We start from the raw sequence: 23,214 nt of genomic DNA, 5'->3' as shown, positions 1-23,214 counted from the left end.
TTTTCAGTTTGAATCTCGATTCGAAACAGTCTGTATAAATCTGATATGTTTTATTTGATAACGAATGCTATTGTCAGATATGTACACAAAGCAAAATGCACGTCTGCCATTTTTACAATCCTTGTATATAAATATAATAAAATAGACATTATATAAATGTCTCACCTGTAAATGGAGGGAATAGGTTCTTGGGTGTTTATTTATTAATTGTTTTACTGTTTTCTGTTTTCACCTGTCTTTGTTTGTTTGTTTGTTTGTGAACAGTATTACGGAAAAACTCCTGGACAGATTTCGACAAAACTTGGTGGGGGGATTAGGTATGGTCTAAGGATCATGCCATTAGATTTTGGACCTGGTCCAAAGTCCAATGTGGCCGCTATGGCGGCCATTTTGAAAAAATATTTGAATTTTTGTTTTTGCATTTCTACATGTTTTAAGTGATTTCCAACCCCCCAAAAAAATTTAGAGAAAAAAAAGTTTTTTTTTGCATTTCTACATATTTTAAGTGATTTCCAACCCCCTCCCCCCCTACAAAAAATTGTTAGAGAAAATAGACATTATATAAATGTCTCACCTGTAAATGGAGAGAGGGAAATTGCAAATTTTTTTTTCAACAAAATTTTGATTTCTTTTTTGTTGCATTTCGACATGTTTTAATTGATTTCAACCCCCCCCCCCAAAAAAAAAAATGTTGGAGAAAAGAACTATAACTGTCAGCACTGTTGACATATTTAATGAATAAGATATAAGGTTCACTTGAGTGACCCAGCAGTATTGGCGGCGGAGGTTTTGCACTCTTCCGAGTGCTCCCCCTCTAGTTAAATTTGTTTTTTGCATTTCTACATGTTTTAAGTGATTTCCAACCCCCCCCCCCCAAAAAAAAGAAATTGTTAGAGAAAAAAAAACATATTTTGCAACTTTTTTTTTTGGCATTTCTACATGTGCGTCAATCTAGTTTGGTTTATTCAATCGTGGTTCAGTAGAGTCTGATCCGTTTTGACCTCCAAGGAATAGGATATCAGGTTCACTTAAGTGACCCAGCAGTATTGGCGGCAGAGGTTTTCCACTCTACCGAGTGCTCCCCCTCGAGTTTATTGACTGCTTTGACGCTTTTGACGTTATTGACTGCAGTACCACTGCATGTGGTACATGCTTGGGAGCCTCATTGGTATGCATTGCTGTCTGCATTTATCGCTGACGATTCACCAATAAGTGATGAAACCGGTCTGGTAGCTGATGATGTGATTCTCATGTGTGTACGATGTGTGAACGTCTTTATAGTTGTGGAGGAACTCTGGGATGGGTTCGAAACAGTGTAGCACTTTCCTTGTGTAAATCATCTTGGGTTGCTTTATGCAGCTAGAGGAGTGTCGGAAGAGTCAATTATTTATATATATATATATATATATATATATATATATATATATATATATATATATATATATATATATATATATATACATATACATTTCCTGTGTAAGTGGTGGCGAAGGTAATTATCGGAGCCGGATTTAGATCTTCACCCAAATCGAATCAATCCTGCCATGTTGCACACCCAACCTGCTCACCAAATTTCTTCCAAATCTGTGCACAACTTTTTGAGATATCGTGCTATTTATCGCTTTTGGCCGTATCTCTCAATGGTGAAGAATCACTTTTTTTTTTTTTAAAACCCTAGTAGGGTAACAAGAATGAAAAAGATGCCAGAATATAATCACTAAAGTCGCAAATCGTGAGATCACAAAATCGAACATTTGTTCATCCTCAAAATTGTTGATAAATGTCATCCGGGCGAGCACAATAATGGCTGAAGCAATTTTACAATTACAACATCTCTTGGGTATTGTACCCATATCATAACATTCATTGAAGTTGACACGTGTGGGTTTGTCGGTGCAGTTTGTCAACGCGTGCTCATTATGTACCGTGCCAGATTCTTTGAAAACATACGAACAAAAATAAATCTCTGTGCTCTCACGTTCTTTTTAAATTTATCTGGACTTGGAATTTTAAATTGCATACAGAAGAAGTATGATGGGGAAATAAATATGTGGTTTGAAAATGTTCCAGTATTCTTTCTATTCCCAGAATAATGTTTATTTGCTGCTATTGGTTTTTCTTTCTTTTTTCATCAGTTCAGCCTCTCGGCAATGCTGTCATTGAAAAGATTGGCTGCATTGATTCTTGACTTTCGTTGAGAAAGCTGTGAGGGAGTACGAATGTATCTATTACAAAAAAGGTAGAGAGGGAGGAGGGGATTACTTAAGTATACTGTTATGTTTGTGGGGGAGATGGGGGAGTTTCATTGTACAGATAGGATTGTATAGCATAGCATGGGCCATGGACGAGTAGGGGACATCTCAATGTAAATTAGGTAGGGAAAACTGTGAGCTTAAGATTGTTACGTGTCACCACAAGGAAGAGAAGGGGGTGATGGTATTGTGTTAGCTCGGCAGGATTTAAGGCTATTTATCCCAATATGTGATTGCCCTCTGTGACCTTTTCCTATGTTTTTGCATTTACAAGGCCGGCTGCAAAGAGGAACCACGTTCTTCCAACAACAACAATCGGCAGACTAAAAACCCCACCCCCCACCCCCCAAGAATGGTACGCCCAGACTACAGACTACCTACGCCCAGAGGCTGATTGGTCGGTGTGACATCAGAGGGAGGTTGATTGAGTAGACACAGCAGTCAGAACACAGAGGGTTGCTTGCTTGCTCTCCTCGACATGATCAGGAAGGCTGCGATTGAAGAAGAAGGTTGCACCATTTGCTGTGAGGAGAACTGGTGCTGAGAGAGGAGCGGTGTCAGTGATTTTGATCATGAGAAAGAGCTTTGATGGTGGCTGGTGGGCTGTTGGCGTTAAAGACCGCCCGCACAAATTGTCTCGTGTGCATGGCCACAGAGGTCGTCTTTGAGCATCTGGTGCATTTCCCACGTGGAGAGCGATTCCGTGCCATTTTCTGTGCATTTCCCGCTGTAGTATTGGGAGTTACATGAATATTAATGAATGCATGATGAACCGGAACTGACGAAGCGGAACTGAGAGTGATGTCGGAGAGCTGTGGAGTAAGGGCAGCAGGAGACGCCATTGAAAACGGTTGAGCTAAAGAACCTACATGTGGGCTGACTTTGCTACACAACATATTGGCGACGAGGATGGGATCACCTTGCTCTTACATCGCCTGCCGCATCCTTACCAAGTCCGGGTGAGCCTTCGACGCCATTTACCTTAGGCCAAAAAAAAAAAAATGTTGCATTGGCATAATGGGTCACTGAAAAATAGGGTAGGTTGGTCGGGATATTTTTTTTTTCCTAATAAATCCCTCCCAAAATCTCCCCCGGCTCGAGTACCACCTTTTTTGTCGGCGGGTTCTGTCCGAAACACTTCCGGGTTTTTGCGATCGCGACCGCAATCAACAAGATACTTGAAAACGATAGCAAAACAACAAAAATAGCAATAAAATAGGGTCGGCAAAATTTTTCGATAGCAAAAAAACAAAAAAAAAAACGTAGAGTCAGCGGAATTTTTAGGGTCGGGCGGGTTACGACAATGCAACATTTTTTTTTTTTTGGCCTTATGGATGTGCATGTTCGAGAACTTTATGCTGGCGGTAAATGACGACGCACTCTCTGATGCAAGGAAGCGCGCATTGCTTATACACTGCCTCAGAACTGAAGGGCAGCATGCATTATACTCTTCCAGTTGATGGGGACACGTACTCTGCTGCTGTCGGTGCATTAACAGCCTTTTTCATGCCAAAGGTGAACGTTGTTTTCGAACGATACAAGTTTCGTCATTGAGCACAGAGGCCTGGTGAATCGACTGGTCAGTTCGTTGCTGTTTTACGTGAGATTGCGAGTTTAGTGACCTCTGTGATGAAATGATGCAAGATCAGCTCGTGGAACAAACCCTTACAGCTCGTATACGTGAACGGTTACTTTTGGAACCAGAGCTTACACTGCAGAAAGCCCTCGTAATGGCGGGACAAATCGAATCAGCCATGGCGGAAGTAAAATCGACTACGTGCGGCACGTCGACGTCCTTTCAGGATGTAAATACAATACCAGCACGTACCAGCGTGGGGCAATAGAGATGCGACCTCATCCACAGGGACACATCAAATGAACCTGCAAACTCAAAATTTTCACAAGCTCGACAGGTACGCCAAGAGAGTACTTGTTATCGTTGTGGATCCGCAATGCACTGAACCAATTACCCCCAGATGTCCTGCAAAAGATGTAAATTGCAGGCAGTGTGGCAAAAAGTGGACATTCTCGATTACTGTAGTTGGTTGTCTTCAAGTAGAGGTGCGACACAACCATGTTTCTGTGCCTACTGATTTCTTTATTGTACCTTCTGGAACACCTATACTCGGCATTGACCTCTTCACTGCTCTCGGACTGAATATTGTTAATGGATGTGTTACTCCTGCATCAGTGCAAAGTACCTCTGTGCATCAAACATTGACTTGGCAGACATCAAATCCAAACGTAACTGGAACTCGAGGCGATGCAAAAGGACTTGTACACAAAGTGAAGATAATGCCCGATGTGGCTCCAATCCAGCAGAAGCTTCGCCGTTTACCTTTTGCTGTCCGTGATGCTGTGCCGCAAGAAGTGAAAACGCTTGAAGAAGCGGGTATCATTGAGATCATTGACACTTCCAAATGGGTTTCACTTATTGTCAATATGCCTCAGAAAACAGGAGGTATACGACTGTGCTTGGATCTTCGTGAACCCAATAAGGCGATCGTAATGGACGGTCATCCACTCCCACATATTGAGGAGGTATTCGCAGAACTTCGGGGAGCGAGAATGTTCTGTACTCTTGATCTTCAGAGTGCATACCATCAAGTGACCTTGCATGAGGAAAGCAGAGACCTTACGGCTTTCATAACACATGAGGGACTTTTCCGTTTTGCCGTGTTCCTTGTGGTCTTGCTTCTGCACCCAGTGCATTGCAGAGAATGTAGTCACAGATCTTCGCTGTCCAGGAGGGCATCCAGTGTTACCTAGATGACGTAATTGTGTATGCTTCATCTCTTGAGAAACATGAAGAACGTCTCCAAGCTGTTTTGAATCGTATTGATCAAGCAGGCTTAAACCTGCATCATGCCAAACGTCGTTTCAGGAAGGTTGAACTTTTATGGGTCACGTGATCCCAACAAAGGGCATGGATTTGGGTCTGATTATGGACTCGCAGCAGTGCTCACTCAACTTCATGAGGACTCTACAGAGGAAACGGTAGCATTTGCCTCACCAACGCTCACAGAATGTGAACACATGTACTCTACAGTGGAGAAGGAGCACTCACCTGTGTATGGGCAATTGAGAAATGGCATTCTTACCTGTGGGGTCGGAAATTTATCCTGAGTACAGACCACAGTCCACTGACCACACTACAGTCTTCGAAAGGTCTTGGTCGAGCTGGAATGAGAATTGCATGTTGGTCTGCACGCTTACTGTCGTTTAAGTATGAAATTGTGTGCAAACCCGGCCATCGAAATGTGACTGCAGACTGTTTATCTTGGTTACCACTCCCCATGACACAGCCTTACCACGAACCAGATGTGGAAATGGTGGCTTTAGTGTCCGGTGATTGCGCTGCTGTACCTGTGGAACAATTCAAGGAAACTTGCAATAGATGCCCTATTCTACAGAATATGTGAGGATATGTCTCCAGAGGACAGCCTTGCAATGCGAGGGATATTGACCCAAATGTACTTTCTTACTTTCACATTCGGAATGAACTGGCTGTACAGGAGGATTACTTCATTTGAGGAACTCACCGTGTGATTGTGCTGACAGAACTTCAACCCAAGTTAATCTTGCTTGCCCATGATATGCATCAAGGAATTGTAAGGACTAAACAAAGGCTGCGTGTCCTCTCCTGGTGGCCAGGGATGGACTCCCAAGTGGAAGTTGCCATCATGTCATGCATTACTTGCCAAATGCATGACAAAACAGCTGTCTCTTGGGTTCCATCTTTACAACCAGTTCCTCTCCCTAATGCTGCTTGGGAAAAGCTTGCCATCGATATAGTGGGACCACTTGATAACGGCCAAATGGACTGTCGCTGTGCCATTACCTTAATTGATTAGTTCAGCAAATGGCCAGAAGTAGCCTTTATATGTCCCAAGTAACATCTGCTACAGTTATCAAGTTCCTGACCACAGTATTCGGTCAAGAAGGAAATCCATGGGAACGTATCTCTGACAATGGATCTCAGTTTGATTCAACTGAGTTTGAAACATTCCTGCAGGAAAGAAACATCAAACACTACCATAGTTCTATCTATTACCCAGAAGCCAAAGGGGAGATGCAACGCTTCAACAGAGTGTTTACGGACCGTTTACATCCTGCAAATCTCGAAGGGAAGCCCTGGAAATCATTCGTACCCGACTTCTTGCAAACATATTGAGCTACAAGACATGCAACAACTCATCAGACCCCTGCTGAACTTCTCCATGGATGTACATTGTACACCAAGTTGCTCATTGGAGATTGTCAAATCAGCGTACCTGCTGCAAGACTCGAGGATGTGAGACGCTGTGTTCAACAGAAACAAGAGAAGTCTAGACGATACACAGACAAGCGTCCGGGAGCGAAACCTTCCACCTTCCAATGTGGTTCTTTAGTGCGAGTTCGGAAACCTGGGCTTCACCAGAAAGGACAAATCAAGTTTACCCAACCCCTCAAGATTAGTGAACAGAGAGTTCCTGCGGCCTTCAGACTCTCTGATGGAAAAGTGTGGAATGCAATTCATTGAGCACCTGCATTTCTGACCTCAAATGGACTTTCTGCTGGAAGTATGACAGGTTCTGAGGATTATCGGGCACATAGCCCTGCCAACAAATGCCTCCACAAGTTTAAGGATAATAAGCTCTCATTACACTTAAATAAAACCAGCGATATGGTTTTTAGTCGCACGACGTCCATGTTTCCGGGACCCTTTCTTATTCACAAATTAGAAGGGCACTCGGTGGAGCACACAACTCCGCCCTGTAATGCCTGATCCACAATAACATATCTGGCCCAATACATTTTTGAAATATCATGCTATATATCGTTTTTGAGCCCTATCTTTCAATGGTGAAGAATCACTTTTAAAATTCAAGAAGTCGGATCCGGATCTTCACCAAAATCGAATCAATTTGTCGTGGTCACACACCCAACCTGTCTACCAAGTTTCATCCGAATCCCTCCACAACTTGTTGAGATATCGTGCTGTATATTAGTTTAGCCCGATCCCTCAATGGTGAATCATCACTCTAAAATTATCAGATCCGGATCTGGATATGGATCTTCAGCAAAATTGAATCTTTTATTTCTTGTCACATACCCAACATGCCCACCAAGTTTCATCAGAATCCGTCCACAACTTTTTTTGATATATTGTACTATATATCCTTTTAGCCTGATCTCTCAATGGAGAATAATCACTTTAAAATTTCTAGTTGTCGGATCCGGATGCGGATCTTCACCAAAATCTAATCAGTTTGTCCTTGTTGCACACTGAACCTGTCCACAAAATTTCATCTGGATCTGTCCCCAACTTTTTGAGACATTCTGGACACAGACAAACAGATAAGCCGGGAGGCGACATGGGTGGTCGCTACATAATTGCATACTAGTCATACAGTTTTTGACGGATCGGGCTGAAATTTTTTGACAAAGAGGCTGATTATATAGTGCGCATAAAAGCCTGGAAGCCGATTTTTGATTTTCGAAAATTTTTTTTTAGGATTTTTCAAAAATTTCAAAGTCCCGTTGCTAGGCAACGGTGGTGTCCATAGTAACGGTGCTCAGAATCGTACAACTATATCCTGGTATGAACCTACCTGTCAAGTTTCATCAAAATCGGTTGACTCCTCTGGCCTCCAGAGCTGTCCACTACATACAAACATACAGACAGACGGAAAAAGTGAAAATAAAGGTACTCTAGCGACCACCCAACAGACAAACAAGCCGGTAGGCAACATGGGTGGTCGCTAGACTAAGGCGAATTTGAAATATGTAGATAAGAGAACACATCAGATGGCATTTTTGCCGTTCGTTGTTCCATTTCGCAACATGAAGAGCAACTGTCCATTCATCATTTGTGTTTGATTCCCTAACCCTACATTAGGGAATCCCAACGCGAACGTTGGGGTGAAAGCTATAGTAATATAATTGCATACAAGTCATACAGTTTTTGACAAAGAGGTTGATTATAGTGCGCATAAAAGCGCGGAAGCCGATTTTTGATTTTCGAAAAAAATATATATAAATATTTTTCGGATTTTTTTCAAAAATTTCAAAGTCCCGTTGCTAGGCAACGGGGTGGCGTCCATAGCAACGGTGCTCAGAAGCATACAACGAGATCCTGGTATGAACCTGCCAGTCAAGTTTCATCAAAATCGGTTGACTCCTCTGTCCTCCAGAGCTATCCATTACATACAAACAAACAGACAAGCCGGTAGGCGACATGGGTGGTCGCGATATAATTTCATACTAGTCATAGTTTTTGACGGATTGGGCTGAAACTTTTTGACAAAGAGGTTGATTACAGTGCGCATAAAATCACGGAAACCGATTTTTGATTTTAGAAAAATATATAGATATATATAAATATTTTTCGGATTTTTTTCAAAAATTTCAAAGTCCTGTTGCTTGGCAACGGTGGCGTCCATAGCAACGGTGCTCAAAAGCATACAACTAGATCCTGGTATGAACCTACCAGTCAAGTTTCATCAAAATCAGTTGACTCCTCTGGCCTCCAGAGCTGTCCATTACATACAAACATACAGACGGAAAACCTGAGAATAACGGTCGTCTCGTGACCATCCAAAAACCTGAGAATAACGGTAGTCTAGCGACCACCCAACAGACCAAAAGGGTTGAAAACATAACCTCCTTCACCTTAGGTGGCGGAGGTAAAACTATTTTGGCAAAGTAGAGACCACCACATTTCTTGGTGTTGTCATTGATGAAAATTTGTCATGGACAATGCACGTGAATAACTTGTGCAAAAATGTTTCTGGAAGTGCTGGCTGGCATCATTAAATAAGTTTTTTTTAATTTCCTGAAATAAATATTTCTTTCATTATATTCGACTCGGATCTTGGCTTGACTGAATTATTGTTTACTTGCTTGCGGAAATTATTTAAAGCTTCAGATAGATAAGATTTTAATGATTCGAAAAAAAGTTACGAGACATTTACAACAAACGCTATCAATCTCGTACAAACGATTTATTTCTTGAAAACAAAATTTTAAAGATAAATGAATTGTACTTATATCAGTTCAGAACCCTTATGTTCCAGCGAGATAGACAAAAATTACCAAATAACTTTGTGCAATTGTTTACGAAAAATTATCAAGTCCATGGTTACGCTACAAAACAAAACAGGATACTCTGTCCACCTACAAGTTAGTACAAATTCTGCAAAGAAAACGTTAGTTTTTGCAGGACACAAATTTTGGAATTTATTAGACTTGAACCTGAAATCAACTCCTGGCCTTTATTCGTTTAAATGTAAATTGAAATTAGTACAATTGAATAAATACAGAGCTGACATGTCGATAATCTTATTCTATTCACCAGTATTCAAAGTAAGATAACGATGAAATTTATATTGTACTTGTTGGAGCTTTCTTTCTCTCCCCCCCTCTCTCCCCTCCCCCACCCTCTCTCTCCCCCCTCCTCTATCCCCCCTCCTCTCTCCACCCCTCCTCTCTCTCTCTCTCTCTCTCCCCCCCTCTCTCTTTTATATACCAATTCCCAAAACCGCTGGGAACACGTCTTTATATGGCAGTTGTAAGTTAGAAACGTGTTCATTTTTTTTTTTTTTTTGTCGACCGGAAGACGTCATTGGAATACGTCTACATACGTCGATGTGTGTTGGGACTACGTAAAGAATTGGTTCAAAGCACGTCAAACATAAGTTAGAAATAAGTTTCGCGTAAAAAAGACATTACCAGGACGTGTTTCGACTTATGAGTAGTTTATAAGTAGCGTTTGTGGACGTGTGTAAGCGTCCACATATCGTGTGTAAGACTTATCCCCATCGCATGCGGAACGTGTGTCATACGCCGAGTACGTCGTAAAATTTTGAACATGTTTAAAATTTCTTGACGTACTCTACTTACTACGACGTATGATAGCATACTTTAGCGTTGTACTCACGTATACCAAACTTACTCATACCGTATTTGACGTGCCCCAACGTTTTAGACACATTTTTCTTAGGTCGGCATACGCTGGCAAGATCGCCAAGGTGTGACCGCGATGTTGACACTTCCATTTCTACGGCAGTTATGATTCGAATAGTTGTGCATCAGCCTTTTAATAGGCTACGTCACGACATCGTCGGCGATGCGTGCAACGCGCTATGCCTAAGTTAGACTATCGTTGGGCATCGGTTGTGTAGGCCGACAACAGGTTCAGCATTCGTTGGTATAAGTTATCTATAACACAACGAAACGTTCTGTGTCCATTACTAATACGTTATACATAAGACCAAGTCGCTATGAATACGTCCGAATCTTTAAAAAAAAACATCAAAAGTTCAACGTAAGCCAGCGTTTTACATACATTTTAATACGTTGCCATCGCTGGCTAAAACGTCAAGGTGTGACTGGGCCTTAACCATTACCTCGACTTGTTTCGACTTATGAGTAACGTACAAGTAACGTATGTCGACGTGTGTCAACGATCGTGTAACGTGCCAACAACTTATGTCCAGCTTATGCGGAACGTGTGTCATACACCGAGTACGTCGAGAAATTTTCAACATGCTGAAAATTTCTCGACGTATGCCAGCGTACTATGACGTATGCCAGCATGCTCTTAACGTATACAAAACTTACCCATAACGTATTTGACGTGTGCCAGCTTGGTTCGGCAATTTTTTCATACGTCGGCATACGCTGGCTAAAACGTCAAGGTGTGACAGCGGCTTCACACTTCGGTGTCCAGTGCGGTTATGATTTGAATCGTCGAGCCGCAGCCTATGAATAGCCTACGCCACGTGATCGTTGCGATACGCTGCCGCGCGCTATGCATAAGTTAGACTATCGTTGGGCATAGGTTGTGAACGCCGACAACACGCTCAGCATTTGTTGGTATAAGTTATCTATATGTGATTAAAACGTTCTGTGTATGTTACTAATACGTTATGCATACGTCCAACACGTTATTATACGCCCAACAATAAAAAAAACATCAATAGTTCAGCGTACGCCAGCATTTTACATACATTTTGATACGTTGCCATACGCTGGCTAAAACGTCAAGGTGTGACAGCCCCTTTTGGGGAGACAACATAGTTTTGTTTTATTTATTTATTTATTTATTTTTAACCTACAAAACCGTTCTGTTTTTGTATGCAGCACAGGACTGTGGGGTAGCATCAGTGGCTGAGGGCACAGCAATGCTGCTGATACAGTGCACCTTGTAGTTGAAGGCAGGAATTTGTAATTTGGCCATGGTACTGGTGAGAGTACGCTCACTCTTTGTGAAGGACACATGTGGGGTCTTTAACGTCCACCAACTAATGCCGGTAGATGGAATTCCCGTTTAACGTCCATCCGAGGGATGGCACACACTTTGATGAATCACCCTACCCGTGAAACACCTGCCTGGATGACAGTTTGTCAGAGGCAGATTAAGATTTTTTGGGGCCTTGGCACAAAAAATATTTCGGCCCAAAACACCCAAAAAAAGAGGACCCCATGTTATTCTTGCACTCGCTTAGCCAATGTTGCTTTTATTTGGACTCAACTGCAAAAAACTATGGAGGAATTCCCATTTTGTTTTGCCTTTTTCCCAACTTGGGGAAAAAATGCCATGTTAAGGTGTTTCATTACCGATCAGCTTGCTATCGCTTGATAAGCCAGACGTTCCTTATCAACCGTTTTGACGTTTTGTTGGAGTGCTTAAGCCACTTGGCGAGCACTCTATAAGCTGATTGGTAATGGAACACACCTCTGTACTTGCAGGGGTGTGTTCAGTTACCAAGACTATATTTTCTTTTTTTTTTTTTGTATACATACACGAGACTCGAGGAAGAGCTGTAAGTTACCTGTGGAGCACTTGCCAAGTGGCTTATTGTTGTATAGCAAAGTCAGCCCACACCTAGGTTCTTCAGCTCAACCGTTTTTAATGGTGTCTCCCGCTGCCCTCACCACACAGCTCTCTGACAGTCACTCTCGGTTCCACCTCATCAGTTCCAGTTCATCGTGCATTCAATTAATATTCATGCAACTCCCAAAACCACATATTCATTTTTTCGTGAAAATAACAACTGGTAATCCATCCATCCATTGGGACCGTACTCTGTGCAGAGCGTTGGTGCTACCTAAGCAGCCTCCTTGGCTATTGGGCACAATCCTGGACAGGTCACCACTCCAAGACAGGATACCAGCAAGCTGGTACTCATTTTGCCAACCTTGGAAGGATGACAGGCAGAGTCAACCCTACCTGATATTAATTCAACAACCAAGGGGGATTTGAACTCAGGATCCTAGGATCCTAAGCCCACCACCTGAACCATTAAGCCAACACCAGGCATAACTGGTCAGGAAAACTACAAAAAAATAATAAGCATGTAATGCAAGATAACATGTGACATCAAAAAGTCCTTGGTCCATTCAGGGGCTTGACGATATCTCGTCTCATGATGAACACCTGGGGTAAAAACTTGTGGAGGTATTTGTTGGACAGGGCGATGCGCCCTATAGTCTTCAGAACCTGTCATACTTCCAGCAGAAAGTCCATTTGAGGTCTCAATTGTAGGTGCTCGATGAATTGCATTCCACACTTTCCCATCAGAGTCTGAAGGCAGCAGGGCCTCTCTGTTCACTAATCTTGAGGGGTTGGGTAAACTTGTTTTGTCCTTTCTGGTGAAGTACAAGTTTCCAAACTCGCATGAAAGAACCACATTAGAAGGTGGAAAGTTTCTCTCCCAGATGCTTGCCTGTGTATCGTCAAGACTTCTCTTGTTTCTGTTAAACACAGCGTCTCACATCCTTGAGTCTTGCAGCAGGTACACTGATTTGACGGTCCCTCATGTGTAAGTTGGTGTGCAATGTCCATCCATGGAGAAGTTCAGCAGGGGTCTGATGAGTTGTTACATGTCTTGCAGCTCAATATGTTTGCAAGAAGTCAGGTACGAATGATTTCCAGGACTTCCCTTCGAGATTTGCAGGATGTAAACAGTCTGTAAACATTCTGTTGAAGCGTTCTATCTCTCTGATGGCTTGTGGGTAATATATAGAACTTTGACAGTGTTTGATGTTTCTTTCCTGCTGGAATGTTTAAAACTCAGTTGAAAAATCTGAGATCCATTGTCAGAGATAAGTTCCGACGGATTTCTTTCATGACTGAAAACTGTAGTCAGGAACTGTATCAGATTTTACTTGGGATCTAAAAGCTACTTCTGGCCATTTGCTGAACTAATCAATTAAAGTAATGGCATAGCGATAGTCCATTTGGCCATTATCAAGTGGTCCCACTATATCGATAGCAAGCTTTTCCCAAGCAGCATTCGGGAGCAGAACTGGTTGTAAAGATGGAACCCAAGAAACAGCTGTTTTGTCATGCATTTGGCAAGTAATGCACGACTTGATGGCAACTTCCACTTGGGAGTTCATCCCTGGCCACCAGGAGAGGACACGCAGCCTTTGTTTAGTCCTTACAATTCCTTGATGCATATCATGGGCAAGCAGGATTAATTTGGTTTGAAGTTCTGTCAGCACCATCACACGGTGAGTGCCCCCAATCAAGTAATCCTCTTGGACAGCCAGTTCATTCCGAATGTGAAAGTAGGGAAGTACGTTTGGGTCAATGCCCTTCACATTGCAAAGCCACCCTCTGGAGACATATCCTCACATATTCTGTAGAATAGGGCATCGATTGCAAGTTTCCTTGAATTGTTCCACAGGTACAGCAGCGCAATCACCGGACACTAAAGCCACCATTTCGACATCTGGTTCGTGGTAAGGCTGTGTCATGGGGAGTGGTAACCAAGATAAACAGTCTGCAGTCACATTTCGATGGCCGGGTTTGCACACAATTTCATACTTAAAGGCCCAGTCACACCTTGACGTTTTAGCCAGCTTATGCCGATTTTTGGAAAATTTGTCTAAAACGCTGGTACACGTCGAATACGTTATGGGTAAGTTTTGATAACATTGAGAGCACGCTGAAAAACACTGCCATACGTCGTTGTACGCTGGCTTTAAACGTTGTACTTTTCGGTTGTCCTCAAATTTTCCATGCTTTAAATTTTAAGACGTATGCCAGCGTATGACTCACACGTTCCACATAACGCTGGCCATAAGTTGTAGGCACATCACGCGATTGTTGACACACGTCGACAAACGTTACTTGTGAGTTACTCACAAATCGAAACACGTCGAGGTAATGTTTAGCGTACCCGAAACTTATTTCTAACCTATGAGTAACGTGTTGTACTCACGTTACGCGATCGGTGACACACATCGACACACGTTACTTGTAAGTTGCTCATAAGTCGAAACACGTCAAGGTAATTGTTAGCATCAGTGTTCCAGACTCCTTGTTTTTTGTTTTTGTTTTTGTTTTTTTCTTCCTTCCTTCGGTATGATGGTGATTTTGACACTTCGATTTCTAGTGCGGTTATAATATAATTAATAGGCTGCCACTCAACGATTTAAATCATAACCGCACTGTACACCGAACACCGTCATAACGAAGAAAAAAAAAACCGGGAGTCTGGAACCCTGACGCTAACCATTACCTTGACGTGTTTCGACTTATGAGCAACTTACAAGTAACGTGTGTTGATGTGTGTCAATGATCGCATATCGTGCGTACAACTTATTCCCATTGCATGCGGAGCGTGTGTCATACGGCAAGTACGTCATAAAATGTTCAACATGTTTAAAATTACAAGACGTACTCCACTTACTACGACGTATGATAGCATACTTTAGCGTTCTATTAACGCATACCAAACTTACCCATACCGTATTCGACGTGCGCCAACGTTTTAGACGCATTTTTCAGAGGTCGGCATACGCTGGCAAGATCGCCAAGGTGTGACTGCGATGTTGACACTTCCATTTCTGCGGCGGTTATGATTTATATCGTTGTGCGGCAGCTTTTTAATAACCTACGCCACGTCATCGTCGGCGATGCGTGCAGCGCGCTATGCCTAAGTTAGACTATCGTTGGGCATCGGTTGTGAAGGCCGTCAACAGGTTCAGCATTCGTTGGTATAGGTTATCTATAACACAACGAAACGTTCTGTGTCCGTTACTAATACGTTATGCATAAGACCAAGTCGTTATGAATACGTCCGAATCTTTAAAAAAAAACATCAAAAGTTCAACGTAAGCCAGCGTTTTACATACATTTTAATACGTTGCCATTGCTGGCTAAAATGTCAAGGTGTGACTGGGCCTTAAACGACAGTAAGCGTGCAGACCAACATGCAATTCTCATTCCAGCTCGACCAAGACCTTTCGAAGACTGTAGTGTGGTCAGTGGACTGTGGTCTGTACTCAGGATAAACTTCCGACTCCACAGGTTAGTACGCCATTTCTCGATTGCCCAGAGACAGGCGAGTGCTCCTTCTCCACTGTGGAGTACATGTGTTCACATTCTGTGAGCGTTCATGAGGCAAATGCTACCGTTTCCTCTGTAGAGTCCTCATGAAGTTGAGTGAGCACTGCTCCGAGTCCATAATCAGATGCGCCTGTAGTCACAATGGTGGTCAGAGTCGGGTCAAACAAAGCAAGTGCAGGGCTGTTTGCAATCAATTTTTGTACTCTTTCAAATCGAGTGTGCGCTGCCTCGGTCCAGGAGAAGTCAGCATCCTTGCGCAGTAAAGCACGAAGTGGCTCCTCGACCGTCGCATAATTTGAAATGAATTTGGAGTACCAAGAAGTAAAACCCAGAAAAGAACGCAGAGCAGATGCATCTTTTGGGGGTGGTGCTTGTGTTACTGCCACCACATGTTCGGTGTTTAGGCTCATGCCCTTTTCTGAGATCACGTGACCCAGAAAAGAATGTACAACCTTCCTGAAGTTACATTTGTCATTATGCAGATTAAAGCCTGCTTGATCAATACGATTCAAAACAGCTTGGAGACGTTCCTCATGTTTCTCAGGAGACGAAGCATACACAATTACGTCATCTAGGTAACACTGGACGACCTCCTGGACAGCGAAGATCTGTGACATCATTCGCTGCAATGCACTGGGTGCAGAAGCAAGACCATAAGGAACACTGCAAAAATGGAAAGTCCCTCATGTGTTATGAAAGCCGTAAGGTCTCTGCTTTCCTCATGCAAGGGCACTTGATGGTATACACTCTGAAGATCAAGAGTACAGAACATTCTCGCTCCCCGAAGTTCTATGAATACCTCCTCAATATGTAGGAATGGATGACCGTCTATTACGATCGCCTTATTGGGTTCACGAAGATCCACGCACAGTCGTATCCCTCCCGTTTTCTTATGCGTAACCACAATAGGCGATACCCATTCAGAAGAGTCAATTATCTCAATGATACCCGCTTCTTCAAGCGTTTTCACTTCTTGTGATACAGCATCACGGACAGCAAAAGGTAAACGGCGAAGCTTCTGCTGGATTGGCACCACATCGGGCCTTATCTTCATTCTGTTTACAAGTCCTTTTGCATAGCCTAGAGTTCCAGTGATGTTCGTGTTAGATGTCTGCCAAGTCAATGTTTGTTGCACAGTGGTACTTTGCACTGATGCAGGAGTAACACATCCATTAACAATATTCAGTCCGAGAGCAGTGAAGTGGTCCATGCTGAGTATAGGTGTTCGAGAAGGCAAAATGAAGAAATCAGCAGGCACAGAAACAAGGTTGCATCGCACCTGTACTTTAAGACATCCAACGACAGTAATCGGTTTTTTTTTAGGTCAGTCACAAAGTGTAATTTTGATTCTGTAAGAAGTACATTCTTTAAATGCTCCAGGTAGGTAGACTCTGGAAGTATGGAAATGACTGAACCTGTGTCCACCAACAATCTATTAGAGCATGCCTGTCCATCAGGTGTGCAAAGACGAACATCAAAAAATAGGTTCCTTCTTATTTGTTCAGAGACTTGTGTGTTTATGCTTGAAACAGTCACATCTGGCACAGTCACTTCCCACACTTGGTATCTGTGGTCTTTACTGCGACATACTTTAACAAAATGTCCACTTTTGCCACACTGCCTGCGATTTACATCTTTTGCAGGACATCTGGGGGTAATTGGTTCAGTGCATTGCAGATCCACAACGATAACAAGTACTCTCTTGGCGTACTTGTCGAGCTTGTGAAAATTTTGAGTTTGCAGGTTCATTTAATGTGTCCCTGTGGATGTGGATGAGATGTGCATCCATAAGGTAAATGGTGTCGAAGGATAACCCGGACTTGGTAAGAATGCGGCAGGTGATGTAAGAGCAAGGTGATCCCATCCTCGTCGCCAATATTGTGTAGCAAAATCAGCCCACATGTAGGTTCTTCAGCTCAACCATCTTTAATGGCTTCTCCTGCTGCCCTGACTCCACAGCTCTCTCACGTCACTCTCGGTTCTGCCTCATCGGTTCCGGTTCATCATGCATTCATTAATATTCATGTAACTCCCAATATCACACTTATACACTCAAGTGAGCAGTCCAATGAAACCGTTGATGAGGAATGGCTACATTTTGTGATCATACAATAAATTGTACTATGGATTTGCTCAACAATATCAATATGTATCAACAATCGGAATTAAACATATTTATGATGATTGTTGTATTTGTATACATGAAACATAATTATTATTCTGCTTTCTTTTTATACTAACCTCACCCACTAATTTTGTAATAGTCTTCTCTAGTTAAATATCAGAGAAGCATGTTTTTAATCGATTCATTACGTGACTACTTTCTCTCCTTGAGATGCAGCAATCCTTTTGCGGTGTGTTTATCACCACTCACAAGTTGATCTGTTTTGTCTGGAAAAGTGAGACCCCACCCTCGGGGGCCGTCTCGAAAGATTGTGAACCATGATTGGGTGTCTGGGCCCCATCTTATTGCATAGGTTACATGACCCTCACATTACACTGCTTCTGCCCCGGGACCCATGTTGAGCTCGGGGCCCTGGGCACGGGTCCTGCATGCCCATGCATTATTTATCCACCACTGCAGTTTATAACAGGGTCAGGATTCAAACTCAGGCTAGACAGCTTTGAGGAGAGTGTGCATACCGCTGAGCCATCCTGCTGGCCCTTACAAAACCCCTTATCTCCTGCCTTCCCGACCCCACCCCTTATGTACTTTGATGGACCAAATGGCTTCCTCCTACATTGAAGTTCCTCGTCAGGGAACTCGTATTATTATGTTGAAAAATAAGCTTTTTAAAACTATGAGTGCTTGTCCAGATGTTTTAATGTACGACAAAGGAAATCTCACAGCAGATTATAGATTCTCACCGAAAAGCAAGCAGGATAACAATTGCAAGCAGCAAGGCACCGAGCGAAGTGCTGTACCCCACCGTGTACACATCTTTCAATGTGAATAGCATCTTGTACTCAGCCTGCTGTGACATAAATAACATGAAATAGCACACACAACCTTTGCCAAATGGTCTTTAGAAACATTTGTGCATGAATCAATGATGTACTGCTATAACATGATTACCAGTCAGTATGTAGACTACATGGCCAAAAGTATGTGGACACCCCTTCTGATTAGTGGATTAGGCTATTTCAGACGCACCCATTACTGACAGGTGTATAAAATCAAGCACACAGCCTTGCAATCTCCATAGACAAACATTGGCAGTAGAATGGGCCATACTGAAGAGCTCAGTGACTTTCAATGTGGCACCTTCATAGGATGCCACCTTTCCAACAAATCAGTTCATCAAATTTCTGCTCTGCTAGAGCTGCCCCAGTCAACTGTAAATGCTGTTATTGTGAAGTGGAAACGTCAAATAGCAACAACAGCTCAGCTGCGAAGTGATAGGCCACACAACTCACAGAACGGGACCGCCAAGTGCTGAAGCACGTAGCGTGGAAAAATTGTCTCTCATTGGTTGCAACACTCACTGGCGAGTTCCAAACTGACTCTGAAAGCAACATCAGCACAAGCATTGTTCGGCGAGAGCATCATGAAATGGGTTTCCACGGCTGAGCAGCCGCACACAAGCCTAAGATCACCATGCGCAATGCCAAGTGTCGGCTGGAGTGGTGTAAAGCTCACCGCCATTGGACTCTGGGGTAGTGGAAACATGTTCTCTGGAGTGATGAATCACGCTTCACCATCTGACAATCTGACGGACTAATCTGGGTTTGCAGGATGCCAGGAGAACATGACCTGCCCGAATGCATAGTGTCAACTGTAAAGTTTGGTGGAAGAGGAATAATGGTCTGGGGCTGTTTTTCAAGGTTCAGGTGAGGCACCTTCGTTCCAGTGAAGGAAAATCTTAACACTACAGATAACAAAGACATTCTAGACGATTCTGTGCTTCCAACTTTGTGGGAACAGTTTTGTGAAGGCCCTTTCCTGTTTCAGCATGACAATGCCCCCATGCACAAAGCGAGGTCCATACAAAAATGGTTTGTTGAGATCGGTGTGGAAGTGCTTGAGTGGCCTGCACAGAGCCTGGACCTCAACCTCATTGAACACCTTTGGGATGAATTGGAACGCCGACTGCGAGCCAGACATAATCGCCCAACATCAATGCCCAACCTCACTCATGCTCTTGTGGCTGAATGGAAGCAAATTCCCGCAGCAATGTTCCAACATCTCGTGTAAAGCCTTCCCAGAAGAGTGGAGGCTGTTATAGCAGTAAGGGGGGGGGGGGGACCAACTCCATATTCATGCCCATGATTATTGAATGAGATGTTGGACAAGCAGGTATCCAGAAACTTTTCGCAATGTAGTGCATATTTCCACTCAGTTTCAATAACTACATGGTTGTAACAGTAGATAATGTGGAATTAGTTGACTCACATCAAAATCATTTGCCTTGTAATCACAAGCATCCATGTATGTCGGGAACTCGTCAGACCAACCATCTGTTGTGCAATTTCTCCAAACTCTTCCTGAAAAAAACAAAGCAACATTCATACATTGTCAATGCATTAACATCGACCACGCACATGAGCAGATTGAAAGTGTGATGACCATTATAAAAAGCAAATCCACCACATTGTTCTCTCTCATTTACTGGCTCCAGTTGTGCCTTTGGTAATACCTTGAGGAGATGTCATCCATTTTCAAAAAAAAATAACAACAATGCAGAAAGTTGTACACACACTTTATTTGATTACAGCATGATTGGATCTGATAATCTAACCGTAGGTTACCAGAAAGACATTCTTATCAATTTGTTCATAAAATCTTTCAATTTGAAGATCAATATTTGTGACTGATGATGCATTTTTGGTTCTAACAAGGCCTGTCGTACTTGAGGCTTATCCACACTCAAAGTTAATCTACTCATTTACTTACCTTATATAGTTATATATCTTCTTATATGTAAGGTCAAATAAAAATATACCAGTTGATTGTCCGGATTTGATTTTTAAAATGAAGGAGGCCCTTTTTATTTGTTTTTTTTTTGTGTTTTTTTTCAAAACTCTGACACATCACAAACACACAGACTCAGCCAATTAAAAATAAAATACACAGTTCCAAAATTGTATAATAAATGTATAGAGTAATACACAAAAACCACACACTTTGTGCATATTGAAATAATTGACTTTGCCATCTTTCTATATAGATATACAGTAAACATTAAATACACAGATGTGGACACACCAGCGCTCCCTGGTTCAATTCCCCACTCGTGAAATCAGAGAGAATATCACATGGCGAGCATCGCTCATCAATAACTGTTCCCACATTCCATGGCTTCAGGACTTTAGTTCCCATCCGAATTGGCAAACAGATGAAAACCATCTTCAAAAATGAAGCTTAAATCATGAAAATGATTCACTGTGTTCACACAATTTGTCTACATCTGACATTCGTCACACAATTTGCTATTTTTAAAACCAGTCGTATTTTGTTTCATTTTAATCGGAAGTGTGCACTGAATTTTACTGCAGCGGCTGTGATGGAACTTACGTCCGCAGACATGTACACAGATCAGTCTTGCTCGCATACCGCGCACGGAAACGGAAGGCGGCAGTTAATGAATCGTGGCAGTACAGCTCTCGGCGCTGCAGCTTGGTACAAGATATAAAACTCAGAATCGATATTGGGAAAATGATCGATTCAAAGAATGGTGCAAGAGTTGCACACGAATATATGGATTATTAACTGGTGCTAAATGCTTCAATATTTGGGATGTCCTTCCTTCCATCAGTCTGTCCAAAATGAAGAAGAACAACCTAACCCACTGTGTTTCGTTCGTTTCTAATTTGTTGTTATTTAGTTTTTGTTGTGTTGTTGTTTAGTTTACAGCAGCACAGTAAGGTCCTGCCTGTTGGGGAAGTAACCGTCAGTCCCCCACGGCGCTACTTTTTAAGCGGTGAAGCCGCTTCACTGCACAACTTCCTTTGGACATGAGTGCGATTTTTTTTTTATGGGATGTTTGACAAAATAACAGCTAATATAAAAAAGAAACATGTTCAAAAAATGAAGTGGGCGGGACGATCAGCTGGTATTTTTTTATATGGAGTAAAGCTCAATTCTTGTCTCGTGGGTCACAAGAGCCGCCAATTCTGCACGCCACGACTCCACTCTCCCCCAGCATCACAAGCACCAGCCATCAGCCAGGCCATGCCTTTCCCTCCAGGAGCACGGGAATCACCCCATCTTTTTCGCTCCGCATAGCTCTGAGGCTCCAGAGGCCACTGAGGTACATTTGAAGATTAAACAACATGTCTTCTATCATTAAATAATGGTACCGTTTTGAGGAAACAAAGGCATATTTTGATGACAACTAAAATGAGGTAATGCGTGTTTTGTTTGCAGTGATCTCTGCAGCAGTCTAATATTCACCACCCAGTGAAGGTACGTTCTCATAATACAGAGGAAAGAAAATAGTGGTCTTTAATTGGTTTGCGGGTGCCAGCAGTGACCACTATTTTCGTTGTGTCTGTCTGTTGGGTGGTCGCTAGACTACCCTTATTCTCAGGTTTTCCATCTGTCTGTATGTTTGTATGTAATGGACAGCTCTGGAAGCCAGAGGAGTCAACCGGTTTTGATGAAACTTGACAGGTAGGTTCATACCAGGATCTAGTTCTATGCTTTTGAGCACCGTTGCTATTGACGCCACCGTTGTCTAGCAACGGGACTTTTAAATTTTTGAAAAAATCCTAAAAAATTTATTTTTTCGAAAATCAAAAATCGGCTTCTGTGCTTTTATGCGCAGTATAATCAAACTCTTTGTCAAATATTTTCAGCCCGATACGTCAAAAACTGTATGACTAGTATGTAATTACGTAGTGACCACCCATGTCGCCTACCGACTTGTCTGTCTGTCTGTTAGTGACTCTCTCCAGAGCATAGCTCCGTGACGTTTGATGCGATCTTGATGAAACTTGGACACAAACTAGGTATCATGGTCTAGTTGTGTCTTTTTGTATGAGGGGCATTCCACGCCCCTTGTGGGCGGACCCATGCCCACTTGAACTTTTTATGTATTTATTTTTTCTCTTTTTTTTTCTCGCAATTTCATTTCCGAGAAGCTGTACGTAATGTCCAGAAGTACAACATATAAAAAATCCGATTTGATTTGGTCAATTTTAACGGAAGAGATAGGTTTTTATGGTAGGGCTTCTTCAAAAACTTCCACTAACTCAATTGTTCCTATCGTGGCATTGTTCAATAATGTCCGCGAACCATCATCGCCTCCCGGCGAGTAAATATATAAAAACTTTTGGTGTTCCCCTGATTTTTCAAGGCTTGTAAATAAATTGATGGACATGCAATTCACGTATTATGTGAAGTAAATAAAAATTAGAGGCGAAGAAAATCGGTTTGGTCGTGAAATGCCTGTGTATGTAATTAATTAGCTGGGAGGCCGGGGAAATTTCAAATAAATTTTTTTTTTTTACTTCTTTTTTACTTCCGTGCGCGTCCATTTTATGTTATGTACAAGTACACTAGAAGTTATTACGCTACACTTTGAAATTATGTGAAATGTATCATGAAAGGTTATATGAAACTAACTTCCACGTTCTCTTCAATCCCATTCTTCCCTCCAAGTCTTCAAGATGGCT

General features: G+C 42.4%; 1 protein-coding gene across 2 annotated transcripts in view; it reads right to left on the bottom strand.

Moving 5' to 3' along the window:
* Nucleotides 1-23,214, bottom strand: part of LOC147022002 (vasoactive intestinal polypeptide receptor 2-like) — a 75,262-nt gene that overhangs the window by 34,002 nt on the left and 18,046 nt on the right. Inside the window, exons 5-6 of one of the 2 annotated variants that reach the window (XM_085892531.1) lie at nt 19,991-20,082; nt 18,466-18,572 (exon numbers count right to left, since the gene is read on the bottom strand). In XM_085892531.1, coding sequence (XP_085748657.1) covers nt 18,466-18,572; nt 19,991-20,082 — 199 coding nt within the window. The remainder of the gene's footprint in view (nt 1-18,465; nt 18,573-19,990; nt 20,083-23,214) is intronic. The other variant, XM_085892532.1, reaches the window with a different exon arrangement.

This window comes from Eptatretus burgeri, chromosome 8 (genome assembly GCF_056783735.1).
Source record: "Eptatretus burgeri isolate ZD-2024b chromosome 8, Ebu_testis_v1, whole genome shotgun sequence".
Lineage (NCBI taxonomy): Eukaryota > Metazoa > Chordata > Myxini > Myxiniformes > Myxinidae > Eptatretus > Eptatretus burgeri.
The sequence above is the reverse complement of the archived record's forward strand: the minus strand, read 5'-3'. Positions and strand labels throughout refer to the sequence as shown.